At 42.3% G+C, this 17,439-nt stretch overlaps 1 protein-coding gene across 1 annotated transcript in view; it reads right to left on the bottom strand.

Annotated features, from left to right (window-relative positions):
* Positions 1 to 17,439, bottom strand: part of tln2b (talin 2b) — a 239,193-nt gene that overhangs the window by 32,798 nt on the left and 188,956 nt on the right. Inside the window, 1 exon segment of the mRNA XM_034176485.1 lies at positions 12,895 to 13,002. Within this exon segment, the coding sequence (XP_034032376.1) occupies positions 12,895 to 13,002 (108 nt within the window).

The raw sequence follows: 17,439 nt of genomic DNA, 5'->3' as shown, positions 1-17,439 counted from the left end.
ACAGGACATGTCAACATCAAGTAGAACTCCAGACATCACGCACGCGCATCTCGTGGTCAAGGGAGGAAAGATAAACTACTATAACAGAACTCAGAGAGCAGCCCTGCAGCTCAGCACAACAACAAGTAGAAGAGAAGTCAGAGTGCACAGTCTGTCTGCAGCCAAACTGTGCACTCTGATTCCTCTGTGCAGAGAACCTGCAGCCTGCGTTCTCACCTCCTCTCTGCCCCCTGCTGCGCACCTGACGCAGAAATTCCTGCGTCGTCATGACGCCACAGGGAGCAACTGGGAGCAGCCCCGGTGTGAAAGGGGCTTAAGTGGCAAGGCCAAAAGAGAACATTGAATGCCCGTGACCTTCGATCCCTCAGGGGGCACTGCATTAAAAACCAAAATCATATCTTGTCTTTGTGTATTTAATTGAATATAGGTTGAAGAGGATTTGCAAATCATTGTATTCTGTTTTTAATTTACATTTTGCACAATGTCCCAACTTCATTGGAATTGATTTTGTATTGCAATTTAGTTTTCTTTTATTAGTAGTATTATTATTAGTATTCAGAGTAAATAACCAGAGCTTATTTGAACATAACTACTAAAGCGTTTTAGGGCCACGTTTAGTTTTTGACTTAAAGAATAAAGTCGTAATTTTATGAGAAAAAACTCATAATATTATGAGAATAAAGTCAGAATATTACAAGAAGCTGTATTTTTATGTGATGTCTACTAAAAGCACAACTTGTTTATTTGATCCCATGCCAACCAAATTGTTTAAGGATCTGTGGCGCACTCTTGGGCCGACTGTGCTGGAAATTGTTAACCTTTCACTAATTTCTGGATCTGTTCCAAATTGTTTTAAATCTGCAGTGGTTAAACCATTACTCAAGAAATCCAATCTTGATCCTGGTTTATTGAAAAATTGTAGGCTGATATCAAATCTATCATTATGCTCTAAAATTCTGGAAAGGGTGGTTTCATGGCAGTTCGTGGACCACCTTACTGAGAATGATCTTTTTGAGCTATTGCAGTCTGCTTTTAGAAAATATCACTCCACAGAGACAGCGCTTATTAAAGTAGTGAATGATCTTCTGCGAACAATAGACTCAGATACCACTACAATCTTGGTGCTGATGGGCTGGAAAATCATTTCGGGATTACTGGAACTGCCCTTGCGTAGTTGACGTCTTATCTGTCTGGTCGATCCCACTGTGTTTTGTGCAATGACACTAACTCTGATTTTAGGGGTATGAACTCTGGGGTTCCGCAGGGATCCGTTCTGGGCTCCCTGCTTTTTTCCCTGTATATTCACCTTATTCAGGAAGTCAGGGTGGGCGGCTCCATTTTGTCAAACAACCTCCGGTTTGTCACTGCTTCTAATGATTATCTACGTGGGAACACAGTACGCTACAAGTGCCAGAACATGAGCAGCATTAATTGTTCAATTCGTGGGTGCCACAATAACTGGAAAAAAGAGAAAACTATTGCTTTCAGAACGATGTTTTGAACATGGAAAGGAGAGATCTGAGTGCTGTGGACAAGTATTTAACTTGTTCCCTCCTCCATTGAAAGACGAGGATCTCCAGTGCTGGCTAAAGGCCCTGAATTTGAAAAATCCACCCAAACGTCCCTATGGCTGTTCTTTTCATTTTATGAAGAAAAAACCCACACCACTGGATCCTTACCCAGAGAAATGATTGGACTATAACGCTCTATTGAAGAAGCTACGGCAGATGCTAGTGAGACAAACGGGTAAGCTGTGTTTGTATCTGTATCTGTAGCTGCTATCTTATTTACTCATTTTCTGGTCTTTGATACAACCAAACACTGCATGAAATAACACCATACGTATATTAATGTCACGTAATCTTGGCATTACAGTGATACTACTTGTCGGGCAGTATTTTAACTTGATTGTGCTTTTATACGAGCTTCAGCGGCGCTGTGCGGTATGAAGCTTTTAGTTCCTCATAGCCAAACCATGTGCACCGAGTGACAATACAAAGTAATTAAAAATAGTCGAGGGCCACTTTTTCATGTCATCTTCCCACTCTGTTATGACCTGTGGGTGAGCCAGAGTCGATCCCTTTGAGCTTTTCAAAAAGGTTTTTGTTTCTACCCATGGAATATCGTCCATTGTTCTGTATTGAAAACACCGCTCACCGGAAGTCCTAAGACAAAACGGAAATGCCTCTGTTGTGAAAGTGGGCGGGGCTGTATAAGGTGAATAGCACCCCTTGGGAACATACTGCGGCGTTTTGGGGTTGCTTTTCATTGCTGTGCTGATGACACTCAAATATACATGCCGATAACTGCTGGAAATTTTGTCCACATAAAATCTTCAGAAGAATGCCTTGCAGCAATGAGAAGTTGGATGTCTACAGTGGTGGGCACAGATAACCAAAAAATTAACTTCGATAACAGATAATCAGATAACTGAAAAGTTCTCTCTGATAAAGTTAAAACGATAAACCACCCAAAAATGTATCGGAAGTTACAGATAACTGATAACCGATAAATTCTAGTATTGTCTCCGGTACACTTGCAACTACTAACAAGCTGATTTTTGAGTTTAACCCTTTATCTACGGCGATGGCACCCACACCATATTTTCCATATGCGTATTTTTTTTACCGTAACTCCACCATAGTTTGTACAATCCGAATGATTCAAAGTGCATTGTTAAGCTAACACCAAGGGCTTTCCAATGATATACGAGGTCTGTTAGAAAAGTATCCGACCTTATTATTTTTTTCAAAAACCATATGGATTTGAATCACATGTGATTACATCAGACATGCTTGAACCCTCGTGGGCATGCAAGAGTTTTTTCACGCCTGTCGGTTACGTCATTCGCCTGTGGGCAGTCTTTGAGTGAGGAGTCGCCCACCCTCTCGTCGTTTTTTCATTGTTTAGGAATGGCTCAGAGACTGCTGCTTTGTTTGATAAAAATTTTTTCAAAAACTGTAAGGCACAACTGAATGGACACCATTCGATAAATTCAGCTGGTTTTCGGTAAAAATTTTAACAGCTGATGAGAGATTTTGGTCTGGTAGTGTCGCTTTAAGGACAGCCCACGGCGCCTGACGGCGATCTGCGCTTCGAGGCGGCAGCGTCTTGCCATTTCAAGTTGAAAACTTCCACATTTCAGGCTCTGTTGACCCAGGAAGTCATCAGAGAACAGAGAACTTTCAGAAGAAGTCGGCATGAGGAGTTTATTCGGACATTCCATTGTTAACGGACACTTTGTAATGAAAGAACGTGTGGGCAGAGTCGCATGTCGGGCCGGACCTGACCGCGGGGGGTTGCGACAGGAAAAACACCTCCGTTGGAAACCTTAACGGTCAAGTTGGAACATGCCCAAGCTGTTAAACAATTTCTCAGTTACTCACTTGTTGAAAGCCATGAAAAGCCGCCTGAATTTTACAAATGGTTTTCAACACAGAGGTGTGTTTTTCCTGTCGTGGCGCACACAGATTGCGAATTTGCGCGCACGTCTTTCATTACAAAATGTCCTTAAACAATGGAATGTCCGCATAAAGTCCTCATGCCGGCCTCTTCTGAATCTTCTCTGTTCTCTCACGACGTCCTGGGTGAATTAAGCCTTAAATTAGGATGTTTTCAGGTCGAAACAGGCCGACAACGGTGCCTGGAAGCGCTGCGCAACGTCCCGCTCCGTGGGAGTCCTTACAGCGACAGAAACACCCCATAATCCCTCATCAGCCGTTAAACTTTTCACCGAAAACCAGCTAAATTTCTTGAATAGTGTCCACTCGGATATTCCTCACAGGTCCAGAAAAAATTTTGATAAAGCAACGCGCGCCGTCTCGAGCAGCGTGTGAAACAAAGGAATTCAGCCGAGAGGGCTGAACCACATCTCACTCAAGGCCTGCCCAAAGGGAAATGACGTCACCGACGCGTGAAAAAACTCACGCATGCGCACGAGGGTTCAAGCATGATTGGTGTAATCGCACGTCATTCAAATCCATATAGTTAAAAAAAAAAAAAAGTGTCGGTTTCTTATCTAATAGACCTTGTATGGTGTATTACGGTAAACGTAAGCCTGTGATGTCATCATGCAGAGGAAAAACACGGACGTTTCACACTAGTGCGCCGCTGTTTCTCATTACCGTAAATTCTCATGTAAGCCCTCAATCTGAAAAATTTCAACACTGACAGCAAGCCAAGAACCCGTGCTTTCCAACAGTATGCTATATGTTGCATATATTACGGTAAAGTGCGTTCGGTGACTTTTGAAACAAGGGAAAAGTATGAAAAAGAGCGCAAAAGTGACAAAAGTATAGAGACAGGCAACAAACATAAATGTAGTCATTTTTGAGGAAAAGACAGCGACGCAAGAGACAGAGACAGCTATAGAGGTGCAAAGTACAGATTTAGCAAGGAGGTGTCAAAGGCTAAATCCATGTACAGTTCACGTCTGCAGCAAAGGCTCTCTACCAACGACTTGGCCTCTGTGTGGAGGGGGTTGAAAGAGATCACCAACTACAAGCCCAAAGCACCTCGTTCTATTGACAACCTCAAGCTGGCCAATGATCTGAACGTCTTCTATTCACGGTTTGAAGACAAGGACTCACACCTCCCCACCCCCCACAAAACTGGATATTCAAACACTCTGGACCTCCCCCCTCTCACTGCTGCCCTCCCCACTCCCCCTGTTGCCCTCTCGGTCCAAGAGGAGGACGTGAGGAGACATTTCAAAAGGCTGAATCCACGTAAGGCCCCGGGCCCAGACTGTGTCTCTCCTGGCACCCTGAGATACTACGCTGATGAGCTGGCCCCAGTCTTCACGGGGATCTTCAACACCTCCCTGGAGTCATGCCATGTTCCAATCTGTTTCAAGTCCTCAATCATAGTTCCAGTCCCCAACAAACCACGCATCACTGGACTTAATGACTACAGGCCTGTGGCTCTCACATCTGTAGTCATGAAGACCTTTGAACGCCTGGTTTTATCCCACCTGAAGTCCATCACCAACCCCCTCCTGGACCCCCTGCAGTTTGCCTACAGAGCCAACAGGTCTGTAGATGATGCCATAAACCTGGCCCTGCACTCCATCCTGCAGCACCTGGACTCCCCAGGAACCTATGCTAGGATCCTGTTTGTGGACTTCAGCTCTGCATTCAACACCATCCTTCCAGCTTTGCTCCAGGACAAGCTTTCTCTGCTCCACGTGCCCAACTCCACCTGCGGGTGGATCACAGACTTCCTGACGGACCGGAGTCAGCGTGTGAGGCTGGGAAAAAATGTCTCGAACACTCGGGTTCTCAGCACAGGATCTCCTCAGGGCTGTGTCCTTTCCCCTCTACTCTTCTCCCTTTACACTAACTGCTGCACCTCCAGCCACGACTCTGTAAAGCTCATCAAGTATGCGGACGACACCACCCTCATCGGACTCATTTCGAATGGGGATAAGTCTGCCTACAGGAGGGAGGTGGACCGGCTGGTGACCTGGTGCAGCAGCAACAACTTGCCCAGAAAACAGTGGAGATGATCGTGGACTTCAGGAAAGCCACAGCCCCCCCGCCCTCCCTCGTCCTCACCAACAGCCCCATCACCACTGTGGTCTGTCACCGTTTCCTCGGCACCACCATCACCCAGGACCTCAAGTGGGGGTCAACCATCAGCTCCCTCACCAAGAAGGCCCAGCAGAGCATGTACTTCCTGCGGCAGCTGAAGAAGGCCAAGCTGCCTGTCCAGCTGATGGTGCAGTTCTACACAGCCATCATCGAGTCCATCCTCTGCTCCTCCATCACGGTGTGGTACGCCGGGGCCACAGCCAGGGACAGACACAGACTGCAGCGCACTGTGGCCTCTGCTGAGAAGGTGATCGGCTGTAGCCTTCCATCTCTCCACGACCTGCACGTCTCCAGGACTCTGGGCCGAGCAGGTCGGATCACAGCTGACCCTTCTCACCCTGCACACGGTCTGTTCAAACCACTCCCCTCGGGCAGGAGGCTATGGTCCATCCGGACCAGAACCTCCCGCCGTAAGAACAGTTTCTTCCCCTCTGCCGTTAGACTCATGAACTCCTCATAACTCAGTCACCTTAAGCTTAACTCTGTCACTTTATCATTTTATCACGGGTCACTTTAGACAAATGTACTTTGGTTTTTAATTGCACTCCTCCCACTGAACTGTTTTTTCTGTTTCTCTGTTTTTCTGTTGCACACAACCTTTCATATTTCATATTTCTTTTTTTTATCTTATATTTTATCTTATTTTGACACATATGTTATATTTTATCTTAGCATTTTATCTCTTCTTAATGTTGCACCATTGTACCGAAGCAAATTCCTAGTCTGTGAATCCTGTTCACTGGCAATGGCAATAAACTTCTTCTGATTCTGATTCTGAAAAGGCAGGGTGTTAGTGTCATTTGTGAAGGTGTGTGTGCGTGTTTGTGTGGGTGTGATGGCTCCATCAGCCACAAGCCACTGCCCGGTGCCAACAAGCAGTGGAAACCCAACTTGCCAGCGATCCACAAAGGGACGGCGTTCTTGCAAGGTTTGCAAGAGGTCAACCTGCTGGATGTGCAAACTTTGAAAAATTGGCCTCCGTCTTCAGCCAGACAGAAACTGTTACAAACAGTACCACACTGACAATGGACTGATGTGGTTTAGATCTAATTTTGATTCTTGGTTATATATTTGTATATAGTTTGACACTTTATTGTTTTATTCATATTGTATAATTTTGCACAAAATGAGTGATCAAATGAGTGATTTATTGCACATTTTAACAATACAGATAATTGATATTTTTATATATAGTTTTGCACTTTGTTTGTTGTTATTCATATTGTTTGGTTCTGCACTTTAAAACTGGTTACTTTTTGCATATTTTCGCCTTGTAAAATGTTTACTTTTGCACTGTTTCTGCACTGTTTCTGAGTTCTAGACACACAAAATTAATTATTTTGATTGTAAACATGTACAGCTTCCTGTTAAAAATGTGAAATCCAAACTTCCTTTACATAACTCTCATTTTTCACTAAAAAACTGAAAAAAATCAAGTTCGTTTTTGTGTTTTTTCTCATTTTAAATGCTAAAACTTACAAATAATGTGTATAAATAGTTCATCAGGTGTAATATAATTGAAATTCAGGTACTCTTGGAAAAGGGTACCAAAGCACACAAACACAGAACATTATTTCTTAATTTTATTGCTATAATAAAAAATTATAACCAATCGTCCATTTATAGCCTCAGTAGGTAAAGGGTTAACACCACGATCGCTTCTGGTAGCATCAAAGGCAACAACAGACCCAAACAATGAGTCAGCACTTCTGTCTTGAGCATCCTGCCCCCTGCTGGAAGCTCCAGTTTAGTACATGGCTTCCAGCACAAACGCAGCTGAGAGGAGCCACAAAGATCAAGTTTCTACTCAATCACAACGCTGCCATCAGGCGGTGGTCTTGGAAAATAAAGCAATGCTAACTTATGGTTTGGTGTAAATAAAATGAATACTGATAGAATAACTCCATTAATGTCAATTCTGTCGTTTGTGCAAAGATATAACATATATCTTTTAATGTTGAATAATGCATTAATTCTGAAGTTTTGTAACAAACACAGACAGATGGCATTCTGGGTAAAATGTGCCTCCGCTAACACTGACTGGTTGACTCATTCATTCTCTGTAAACCAACATGTTAATATGAGGTGTGTCGTGTGTTGGTGTTTACAGATAAATGTGCTTTTGTAAAATATGCCATTTTTTATTTGTAAAAAAAAGGCATTTTCAAAAAAAAAAGAAAGCCAAGTTGTAATTAGATAACCGTCTGATATAACCGGTGTCAAAATAAATAGAACACTGCCATGATCTACTGGTGCCAGTGCGATTTTTGGCCCTTTTTCAGCTGATTTTTATTTGTGTGAGAATTTTCTGGATTGCACCGAGTTTCAGGTTAATCGCGCGTCCTGTGTTGTTAAGTATACATGGAGTAACGAGCTGCGTTTAACATCTCACAACCACCTCCTGATCGGCGATCGTATGCTCAGATAAAAATCAAACCTGTTTGATATTCTGGTCGGCTGTCGTGAGGGTATCCTGCTGCTGAAGCGCTACAAGCGTCCAACCTGTTGCACTGTGCCTGTGCAAACACCACAGACCTGTCTTGTAATGTTTTTTTTTTTGTTTTGTTTTTAAACTTTGATGTCTCCCATCAAGAGTTTTTGTAAATTAAGTTTGAAAAAAAAAAAGCTTCTGTTTGTTACGTTTTGCTTCTGGAAACATGAGTCCGACGTGTGGTTTTTGAACGTACAATGTGTGTGAGAACATAAATCGTGCGCTCTGAACTTTTACACCATGCGGTTCTGTGGTACAGTTTGAGCTGGAACTGAGTAAAGTGATTGAAAATATCAGCCCAGCTTCAGGGCGAATACTGCCATAAACACTACATCAAGAGTTTTTGTAAATTAAGTTTGAAAAAAAAAAAAAGCTTCTGTTTGTTTACGTTTTGCTTCTGGAAACACGAGTCCGACGTGTGGTTTTTGAACGTACAATGTGTGTGAGAACATAAATCGTGCGCTCTGAACTTTTACACTGTGCGGTTCTGTGGTACAGTTTGAGCTGGAACTGAGTAAAGTGACTGAAAATATCAGCACAGCTTCAGGGCGAATACTGCCATGAACACTACTGGCCAGCAGATGGCAGTAAAGACCTTGAAAACTTGCCAAAACAAGATGCGTGGAATTTAATAAACGCAAACACAATAACGTCTATAAACCCAGAGAATATATTTACAATAGTTTTAGGCACTAGAGTTTAATGCTGTTGTCCGTGGAGCCTGATCAGAGTGTCTCAAATGCATTTCTCATGTCATGAACGTACTGAGATTACCCTATCATACCTATAATGCACCTGGACACAACATGTCCACACTAAAACCTTAAAAATTAGCGCATTACTTTAAAAATAAAACATACATCTGATATTTTCACTTTATAAAACTTCAGTTAATTTAAATAACTTGTCCGAAATTAGTTTGGTTCAAATTTGAACCATAAGTTAAAAATGTATGACTCTGGATGATTTGAGTGATATTGGGGTTAAAAAAAAATGAGGGGTTTTTTTGGTGACCAGTTCTCCTTTGCCTGCAGAGGATAGAGTGGTTTCTTCTAGAAGCAGCTCTCCTCTGTTTGCAGAGGGTAGAACTGCACATCTGGTACAAAACATTTAACAGGTAGGTGCTCAACTGATTTAAAATTTTATAAGTGTTTGTAGCTGTTCAGCATTGTTTACCACGTTAACGGTCTAAAAATTATTGGACAAAAAGTTATCGGAAGATAATTAGTCCGATAATCAGTGATGCCGGTAACGCGTTACTTAGTACTGTACGGCATACTTAGTAACGCGTTACTCTAATTTAACCCCTTTTTTAGTAACGAGTAATCTAACACATTACTCTTTCCAAATCAGTAATCAGATTAAAGTTACTTCTCCAAGTCACTGTGCGTTACTATTATTTTTGCATTGTGGGTTGATAGCAGCATTAAACTTGGTCCTTGGGCAGGGGGTCGGGGTTCGACTGAACTGCCCACTTTAAGCGAGCTGTGAGCTTTTCAGCCGCGTTTTTTTGCAGCAGTTATGACTTGTCCTCACCTCTTAAAGCACGGTGACAACAGCACACCTGCACTGAGCTTTACAAAGACATTTTTATGTTTTTTTTTTCTCCTTTATTTAGAATTCTGAGCTGAGCTGCTCCGTATCTGCTCACTAAAAACAGCTGATCCTCCACGATGCATCAACAACTAACACTATTTTCCACTCAGATGCAACTAAACTCTCTTTCTGAGGACCACATGATGTGAAAACGCAATAAAACTTTCTTACCTGTAAATCTGGTCATGTTTTCTGCATAAATCAATGTTATCCATTCTTTGTGCTCAAACGCCAAAGCAGGGGCGAATCCAGATGGAATGGGGGCGTGGGGCAAGGTTGTGCTCCCCCCCCCCCCACAACACCCCTAGATTAAAGGTCCAGTTTTGAAGCCTATTTTTACTACAACTACTAATACTACTTATAATAATAATAATAATTTTGACAAGTAAAATGTTTAGAGAGAATTTAAATGTTAGAAAAAATTTAATAGTTACATTTATAAACAATGTAGGTTAGAAATTGCAAGTTTTATTGTTACAGTGCTGTCAACAGTTAAATATAAGGTCAAGAAAGAGGTTGTTATTTTACTTTTTATAAAACAAGTATTTATTTTCATTGAAGTCAAGAAAGGGTGACTATAAAGTGAGTTTTGGCAAAACAGGTATCATTGTCATGTTGAAGTGGCAGAGGGTTGTTGTCGGCAGCTGGGGAAACAACTAAAAAAGTAACTAGCAATCTAACTTAGTTACTTTACAATTGAGTAATCAGTAAAGTAACTAAGTTACTTTTTCAAGGAGTAATCAGTAATCAGTAACTGGATTACTTTTTCAAAGTAACTGTGGCAACACTGCCGATAATGGTTTTCAAAGTTATCTGAAAAGATAATCCGATAATGAAAACATTATCTTCGATAATTATCGGTTATCGGATTATCGGAACTGTGCCCACCACTGGATGTCTAGTAACTTTCTACTTTTGAACTCTGATAAGACTGAAATGATGGTTCTTGGTCCAGCAAGACATTGGCATCAATTTGATCAGCTAGCACGTAGACTAGTTTCTTGTGTTATACATCATACTGACAAAGTGAGGAACCCTGGGGTAATTTTTGATCCTACATTGTCCTTTGACCTCCACATTAGGGACAATACGAAGACTGCTTTCTTCCATCTAAGAAATAAAGTGAAGATTCATCCCATCCTATCTATGGCTGAGGCTGAGACTCTGATTCATGCTTTTATTTTTTTTTTTCCAGATTGGACTATTGTAATGCTCTATTTTCTGGTTTACTGCAGTCCAGCACCAGCAACTTCAACTGGTTCAAAATGCTGCTGCCAGACTTGTGACACGAAGCAGAAGCTTTGACCACATTACGCCAGTTCTGGCGTCCCTTCACTGGCTTCGGGTCTCTTTGAAATTGGATTTAAAAGTGTTATTATCGGCTTACAAAATTGTTCACGGACTAGCACCACCCTACCTGGCCGGCCTGGTTGAGCCCTATGTACCGGTTTGTGCCCTGCGTTCACAAGGTTCAGGCCTACTGTGCGTCCCTATGGTGAATAAAAAGTCAGCGGGTTACTGAGCCTTTTCCCACCACGCCACCCAGCTCTGTGGAATGATCTGCCTGTGCAGATCTGACAATAAGACTCTGTGGAGACTTTTAAGGCTACATTGAAGACACACTTTTTTCCCGTTTTATCATTAGCGGTTCTCTCCCTCAGCCCCAACCAGTCCCAGCAGCAGACTGCCCCTCCCTGAGCCTGGTTCTGCTGGAGGTTTCTTCCTGTTAAAAGGGAGTTTTTCCTTCCCACTGTAGCCAAGTGCTTGCTCACAGGGGGTCGTTTTGACTGTTGGGGTTTTACATAATTATTGTATGGCCTTGCCTTACAATATAAAGCGCCTTGGGGCAACTGTTTGTTGTGATTTGGCGCTCTATAGAAAAATTGATTGATTGATTGATTGATTCCTTTTACTTATTTTATTTCTTTTACTTATTTATGTTTTAATCTTTATTTCATTGTATTCTGCCTTTTAAATGATGTTTGTGAAGCGCCTTGAGGCAACTTGTCGTGATTTGGCGCTATATAAATTAATAAATTTGAATTTGACTTTAAAGAGAAGCGATAACCCTGCAAACTGCTAGTTCCAGCCATCGCCTTCTCCACGAAAGAGTTAATTTCCTCCAAGTCTGTGTGGTTCCTCCTCTGGAATAGACACATTTTCTTGCATATTCTTTTCAAAGTTCTGATTTTAGTGATACTGTGGTGCAGATGGGCCAAAAGATGAAGTATTTCCTTATTTGTAAAACCTATACTGAAGTACAGCACTCCACAGGTCTCATTTTGAGATTCTCTCATAAAATTACATCTTTATTCTCCTAATATTATGACTTTATTGTCATAATATTACGAGTTCTTTTATCATAAAATTACAACTTTATTCTTGTAATATTATGACTTTATTTTTGAAGTCTTTAAAAAAAAAAAAAAAACTCAATGTGGCCCTAAAACGCTGTCATACATAACAAATAAGCTTTTGTTGAGAGTTTTAATTCATACGCAATGCATGGTCCATCCATCCATCCATCCATTTTCTTCCGCTTTATCCAGAGTCGGGTCGCGGGGGCAGCAGCTCAAGCAAAGCCGCCCAGACCTCCCCCAGCTCCTCCAGGGGAACCCCAAGGCATTCCCAAGCCAGCCGAGAGAGGTAGTTCCTCCAGCGTGTCCTGGGTCTTCCCCGGGGCCTCCTCCCAATGGGACGTACCCGGAACACCTCTCCAGCGAGGCGTCCAAGGGGCATCCGAAAAAGATGCCCGAGCCACCTCAACTGACTCCTTTCGATGTGGAGGAGCAGCGGCTCGACTCCGAGCTCCTCCCGAGTGACCGAGCTCCTCACCCTATCTGTAAGGGAGCGCCCAGCCACCCTGTGGAGGAAACTCCGCAGGGTGGCTGGGAGGGTGGCTGGCCAGGGTGGCTGGCTGTGGTATCCAGCTGGGGTGGCTGGATACCACAATGCATGGTGGTATCCTAAATCAACTTGAATGAATTTATTCAAGTTACAATTAATGCAGCTTAAGTGAAGATAATGTAATTGAATGCAAATTTGTGTCACGATTGAATTATGTTTAACCACGTCAACGTTGGACTTTTTAATCAAGCAGGTGATGTCTGTGAAACAGTGGTAATGTTTACTTAAGACAACATGCATCCATCCACAGCTACAGATACATATACAGTACATACAAGAAAAGATAACCTATGATTACATCATTCTGACCTGCAATACTTGCTCCAGAAGGTTGATGTAACCAGTGGTACACTCAGAGCCGTACTGCAGGGCTTTGCTCCTCAATTCTTCTCCCACCTCAGGAAAGTACGCTGCTTGCTACAGGAGACAGAATTGAGCACTGTATGATTGGTAAACTAAGGTAAGTCACGGTATCAGTTGTTCAATGTTCTATGTGAGATGTAGAAGGACCTTAATATTACTTTGTTGTCCCAAATATAAGAAGCCCCCAATTAGGGCTGAAACGTTTAATCGAGTAATTCGAATAATTCGATTACAAAAAATGTTCGAGGCAAATTCTTTGCCTTGAAGCTTAATTTAAAGCTGTAGTACATACGCCAGGCCTGTAGGTAGCACTGTAACACTCCCACAAAAAACCGAGAAGAAGACCATAGAGCATGCCCATAACTAATGTAACCGCTAATCAATGTAGCAGGCGATGCTACAAGTTTACAAAGCTACATGCTGAGTAAAATAAAGCCTTTTAAGAGAAAGGACTTATTATGCATTTAAAGTGAAGCAGTGTGTTTATATATATATATATATATATATATATATATATATATATATATATATATATATATTTTAAACGTGGTTTGCTCCACTGGCTGCTCTCCACCTCTGGAGATGAAGCAAAAGGAAGCGTTCTTTAAATTAATCATGTTTAACTATTCAAAAAAATGCCTATATTCAGATTTGATAAGAGTTTTTATCAACAGGCTGTAAAGTTAATTTATCAGTGCAGCTGTTGTGGAAATGTTGCACTCCACAGCCGTTTTTTCAATGGTTTTGTTATTCGCCAAGTATCCACAGAAAACAAGGAATTTGACTTCGGTTTGAGCTGCTCTGTATGGAATGTAGAAATATACACTAAACACTGAATAAATCACAGCAATAAAAAGTGAAAATGAAATGTGCAATAAGAAAAAAAAAGAATGTTCTGTCCGCAGACTGAAGATTTCAGAGCGCCTGGGCTTATGGTTTGGCAAAGCTCCAAAACTCTTAATAATGTGAAAAAATAAATAATTACCTAAACAGAGAGAGAGGGAACATCCTAAACTTAAAAATTTGCATGATGGCACAGCGACATTGTGCCATTGCTTAGGGAGAGCCCTGCCACTACTCAACAAAAATATAAACGCAACACTTTTGGTTTTGCTCCCATTTTGTATGAGATGAACTCAAAGATCTAAAACGTTTTCCACATACACAATATCACCATTTCCCTCAAATATTGTTCACAAACCAGTCTAAATCTGTGATAGTGATCACTTCTCCTTTGCTGAGATAATCCATCCCACCTCACAAGGTGTGCCATATCAAGATGCTGATTAGACACCATGATTAGTGCACAGGTGTGCCTTAGACTGCCCACAATAAAAGGCCTCTCTGAAAGGTGCAGTTTTATCACACAGCACAATGCCACAGATGTCGCAAGATTTGAGGGAGCTTGCAATTGGCATGCTGACAGCAGGAATGTCAACCAGAGCTGTCGCTCGTGTATTGAATGTTCATTTCTCTACCATAAGCCGTCTCCAAAGGCGTTTCAGATAATTTGGCAGTACATCCAACCAGCCTCACAACCGCAGACCACGTGTAACCACACCAGCCCAGGACCTCCACATCCAGCATGTATGTTCACCTCCAAGATCGTCTGAGACCAGCCACTCGGACAGCTGCTGAAACAATCGGTTTGCATAACCAAAGAATTTCTGCACAAACTGTCAGAAACCGTCTCAGGGAAGCTCATCTGCATGCTCGTTGTCCTCATCGGGGTCTCGACCTGACTCCAGTTCGTCGTCGTAACCGACTTGAGTGGGCAAATGCTCACATTCGCTGGCGTTTGGCACGTTGGAGAGGTGTTCTCTTCACGGATGAATCCTGGTTCACACTGTTCAGGGCAGATGACAGACAGCGTGTGTGGCGTCATGTGGGTGAGCGGTTTTCTGATGTCAATGTTGTGGATCGAGTGGCCCATGGTGGCGGTGGGGTTATGGTATGGGCAGGCGTCTGTTATGGCCGAAGAACACAGGTGCATTTTCTTGATGGCATTTTGAATGCACAGAGATACCGTGACGAGATCCTGAGGCCCATTGTTGTGCCAACATCCAAGATCATCACCTCATGTTGCAGCAGGATAATGCACGGCCTCATATTGCAAGGATCTGTACACAATTCTTGGAAGCTGAAAATGTCCCAGTTCTTGCATGGCCGGCATACTCACCGGACATGTCACCCATTGAGCATGTTTGGGATGCTCTGGACTGGCGTATACGACAGCGTGTACCAGTTGCTGCCAATATCCAGCAACTTCGCACAGCCATTGAAGAGGAGTGGACCAACATTCCACAGGCCACAATTGACAACTTGATCAACTCTATGCGAAGGAGATGTGTTGCACTGCATGAGGCAAATGGTGGTCACACCAGATACTGACTGTTATCCCCCCCAATAAAACAAAACTGCACCTTTCAGAGTGGCCTTTTATTGTGGACAGTCTAAGGCACACTTGTGCACTAATCATGGTGTCTAATCAGCATCTTGATATGGCACACCTGTGAGGTGGGATGGATTATCTCAGCAAAGGAGAAGTGCTCACTATCACAGATTTAGACTGGTTTGTGAACAATATTTGAGGGAAATGGTGATATTGTGTATGTGGAAAAAGTTTTAGATCTTTGAGTTCATCTCATACAAAATGGGAGCAAAACCAAGTGTTGCGTTTATATTTTTGTTGAATGTACAAAAGTACGTTTTTATCAGATTACTTGATTAATCGATAAAATAATCGATAGAATACTCGATTCCAAAAATATTCAATAGCTGCAGCCCTACCCCCAATTAACCCCCCCTCCCTGACACAAGACATATTTTTCGAAAAATACATTCTGCAGAGCAAAATTTTTTCATAAAAAATGCGTATGTTTGATAACAATGCAAACAGACGAGATTGCATCAAGCAGTAGTGCAAAAAAGTGGTGCAATAAACAGTGCAAAGTGGCCTAGCTACCTTGGCTCCTCATCATGTGCTCATGTCATCAGTCAATTCTCCACAAACAGAACTATCTGCACAGACTCACCACTTGCACAATGATGCAAGACTGACTCAAAGGACTTTTCAGACAGGTATGTAAATGCTTGCATGTGAATCTCATCACTGACGATTCAATACACATTTCAATACACTACCAGCGGTATGATACACATGACAATACTGACGATACGATGCAATACGATTCACCCATGTTCCCAAGTCGATGTGATTTCATATGTATTTGATGGCGATTCAATTCCTCACAATGCGATACGATGCGATTCAACATGATGCAAAGAAATTATACCAAAAATTTAAATAAAGAAGCAGCAATTCAGTATGGTACTATGGTGCTTCAGTGCTTCTTCTGATTCTACTAGAGGCAGAGGATTTGTTTGACTCCTTATAAGCAGAAAATTTACTACATTCAACATGAAGAAACAGGAATCGGTTCCCTCATATTTGGAACCCTTTTCATCACACTGTCAGAACTTAAATAGTACAGTAAACACTAAGACAACATCACTCTCAATGAGTCACTCTTTGACAGAGTACCACCTTGGCAAAAGTAATTTGAGATACTTTCTTACCAGTTTTGCTTTAGCTCGGTTTACAATCTGCCTCAGAGGAATCCGAGTGGAGCAGCAGCAGCCGTATGGTTTAGCAGCATGGCATTCTTTATAAAGGACCTGGATCTTGTCAAGTTTCTCATCTTTTTTAAAAAGGCAAATCAATCAATCAATCAATCAATTTTTTTATATAGCGCCAAATCACAACAAACAGTTGCCCCAAGGCGCTTTATATTGTAAGGCAAGGCCATACAATAATTATGTAAAACCCCAACGGTCAAAACGACCCCCTGTGAGCAAGCACTTGGCTACAGTGGGAAGGAAAAACTCCCTTTTAACAGGAAGAAACCTCCAGCAGGACCAGGCTCAGGGAGGGGCAGTCTTCTGCTGGGACTGGTTGGGGCTGAGGGAGAGAACCAGGAAAAAGACATGCTGTGGAGGGGAGCAGAGATCGATCACTAATGATTAAATGCAGAGTGGTGCATACAGAGCAAAAAGAGAAAGAAACAGTGCATCATGGGAACCCCCAGCAGTCTACGTCTATAGCAGCATAACTAAGGGATGGTTCAGGGTCACCTGATCCAGCCCTAACTATAAGCTTTAGCAAAAAGGAAAGTTTTAAGCCTAATCTTAAAAGTAGAGAGGGTGTCTGTCTCCCTGATCTGAATTGGGAGCTGGTTCCACAGGAGAGGAGCCTGAAAGCTGAAGGCTCTGCCTCCCATTCTACTCTTACAAACCCTAGGAACTACAAGTAAGCCTGCAGTCTGAGAGCGAAGCGCTCTATTGGGGTGATATGGTACTACGAGGTCCCTAAGATAAGATGGGACCTGATTATTCAAAACCTTATAAGTAAGAAGAAGAATTTTAAATTCTATTCTAGAATTAACAGGAAGCCAATGAAGAGAGGCCAATATGGGTGAGATATGCTCTCTC

This window comes from Thalassophryne amazonica, chromosome 8, assembly GCF_902500255.1.
Source record: "Thalassophryne amazonica chromosome 8, fThaAma1.1, whole genome shotgun sequence".
Taxonomy (NCBI): domain Eukaryota; kingdom Metazoa; phylum Chordata; class Actinopteri; order Batrachoidiformes; family Batrachoididae; genus Thalassophryne; species Thalassophryne amazonica.
The sequence above is the reverse complement of the archived record's forward strand: the minus strand, read 5'-3'. Positions and strand labels throughout refer to the sequence as shown.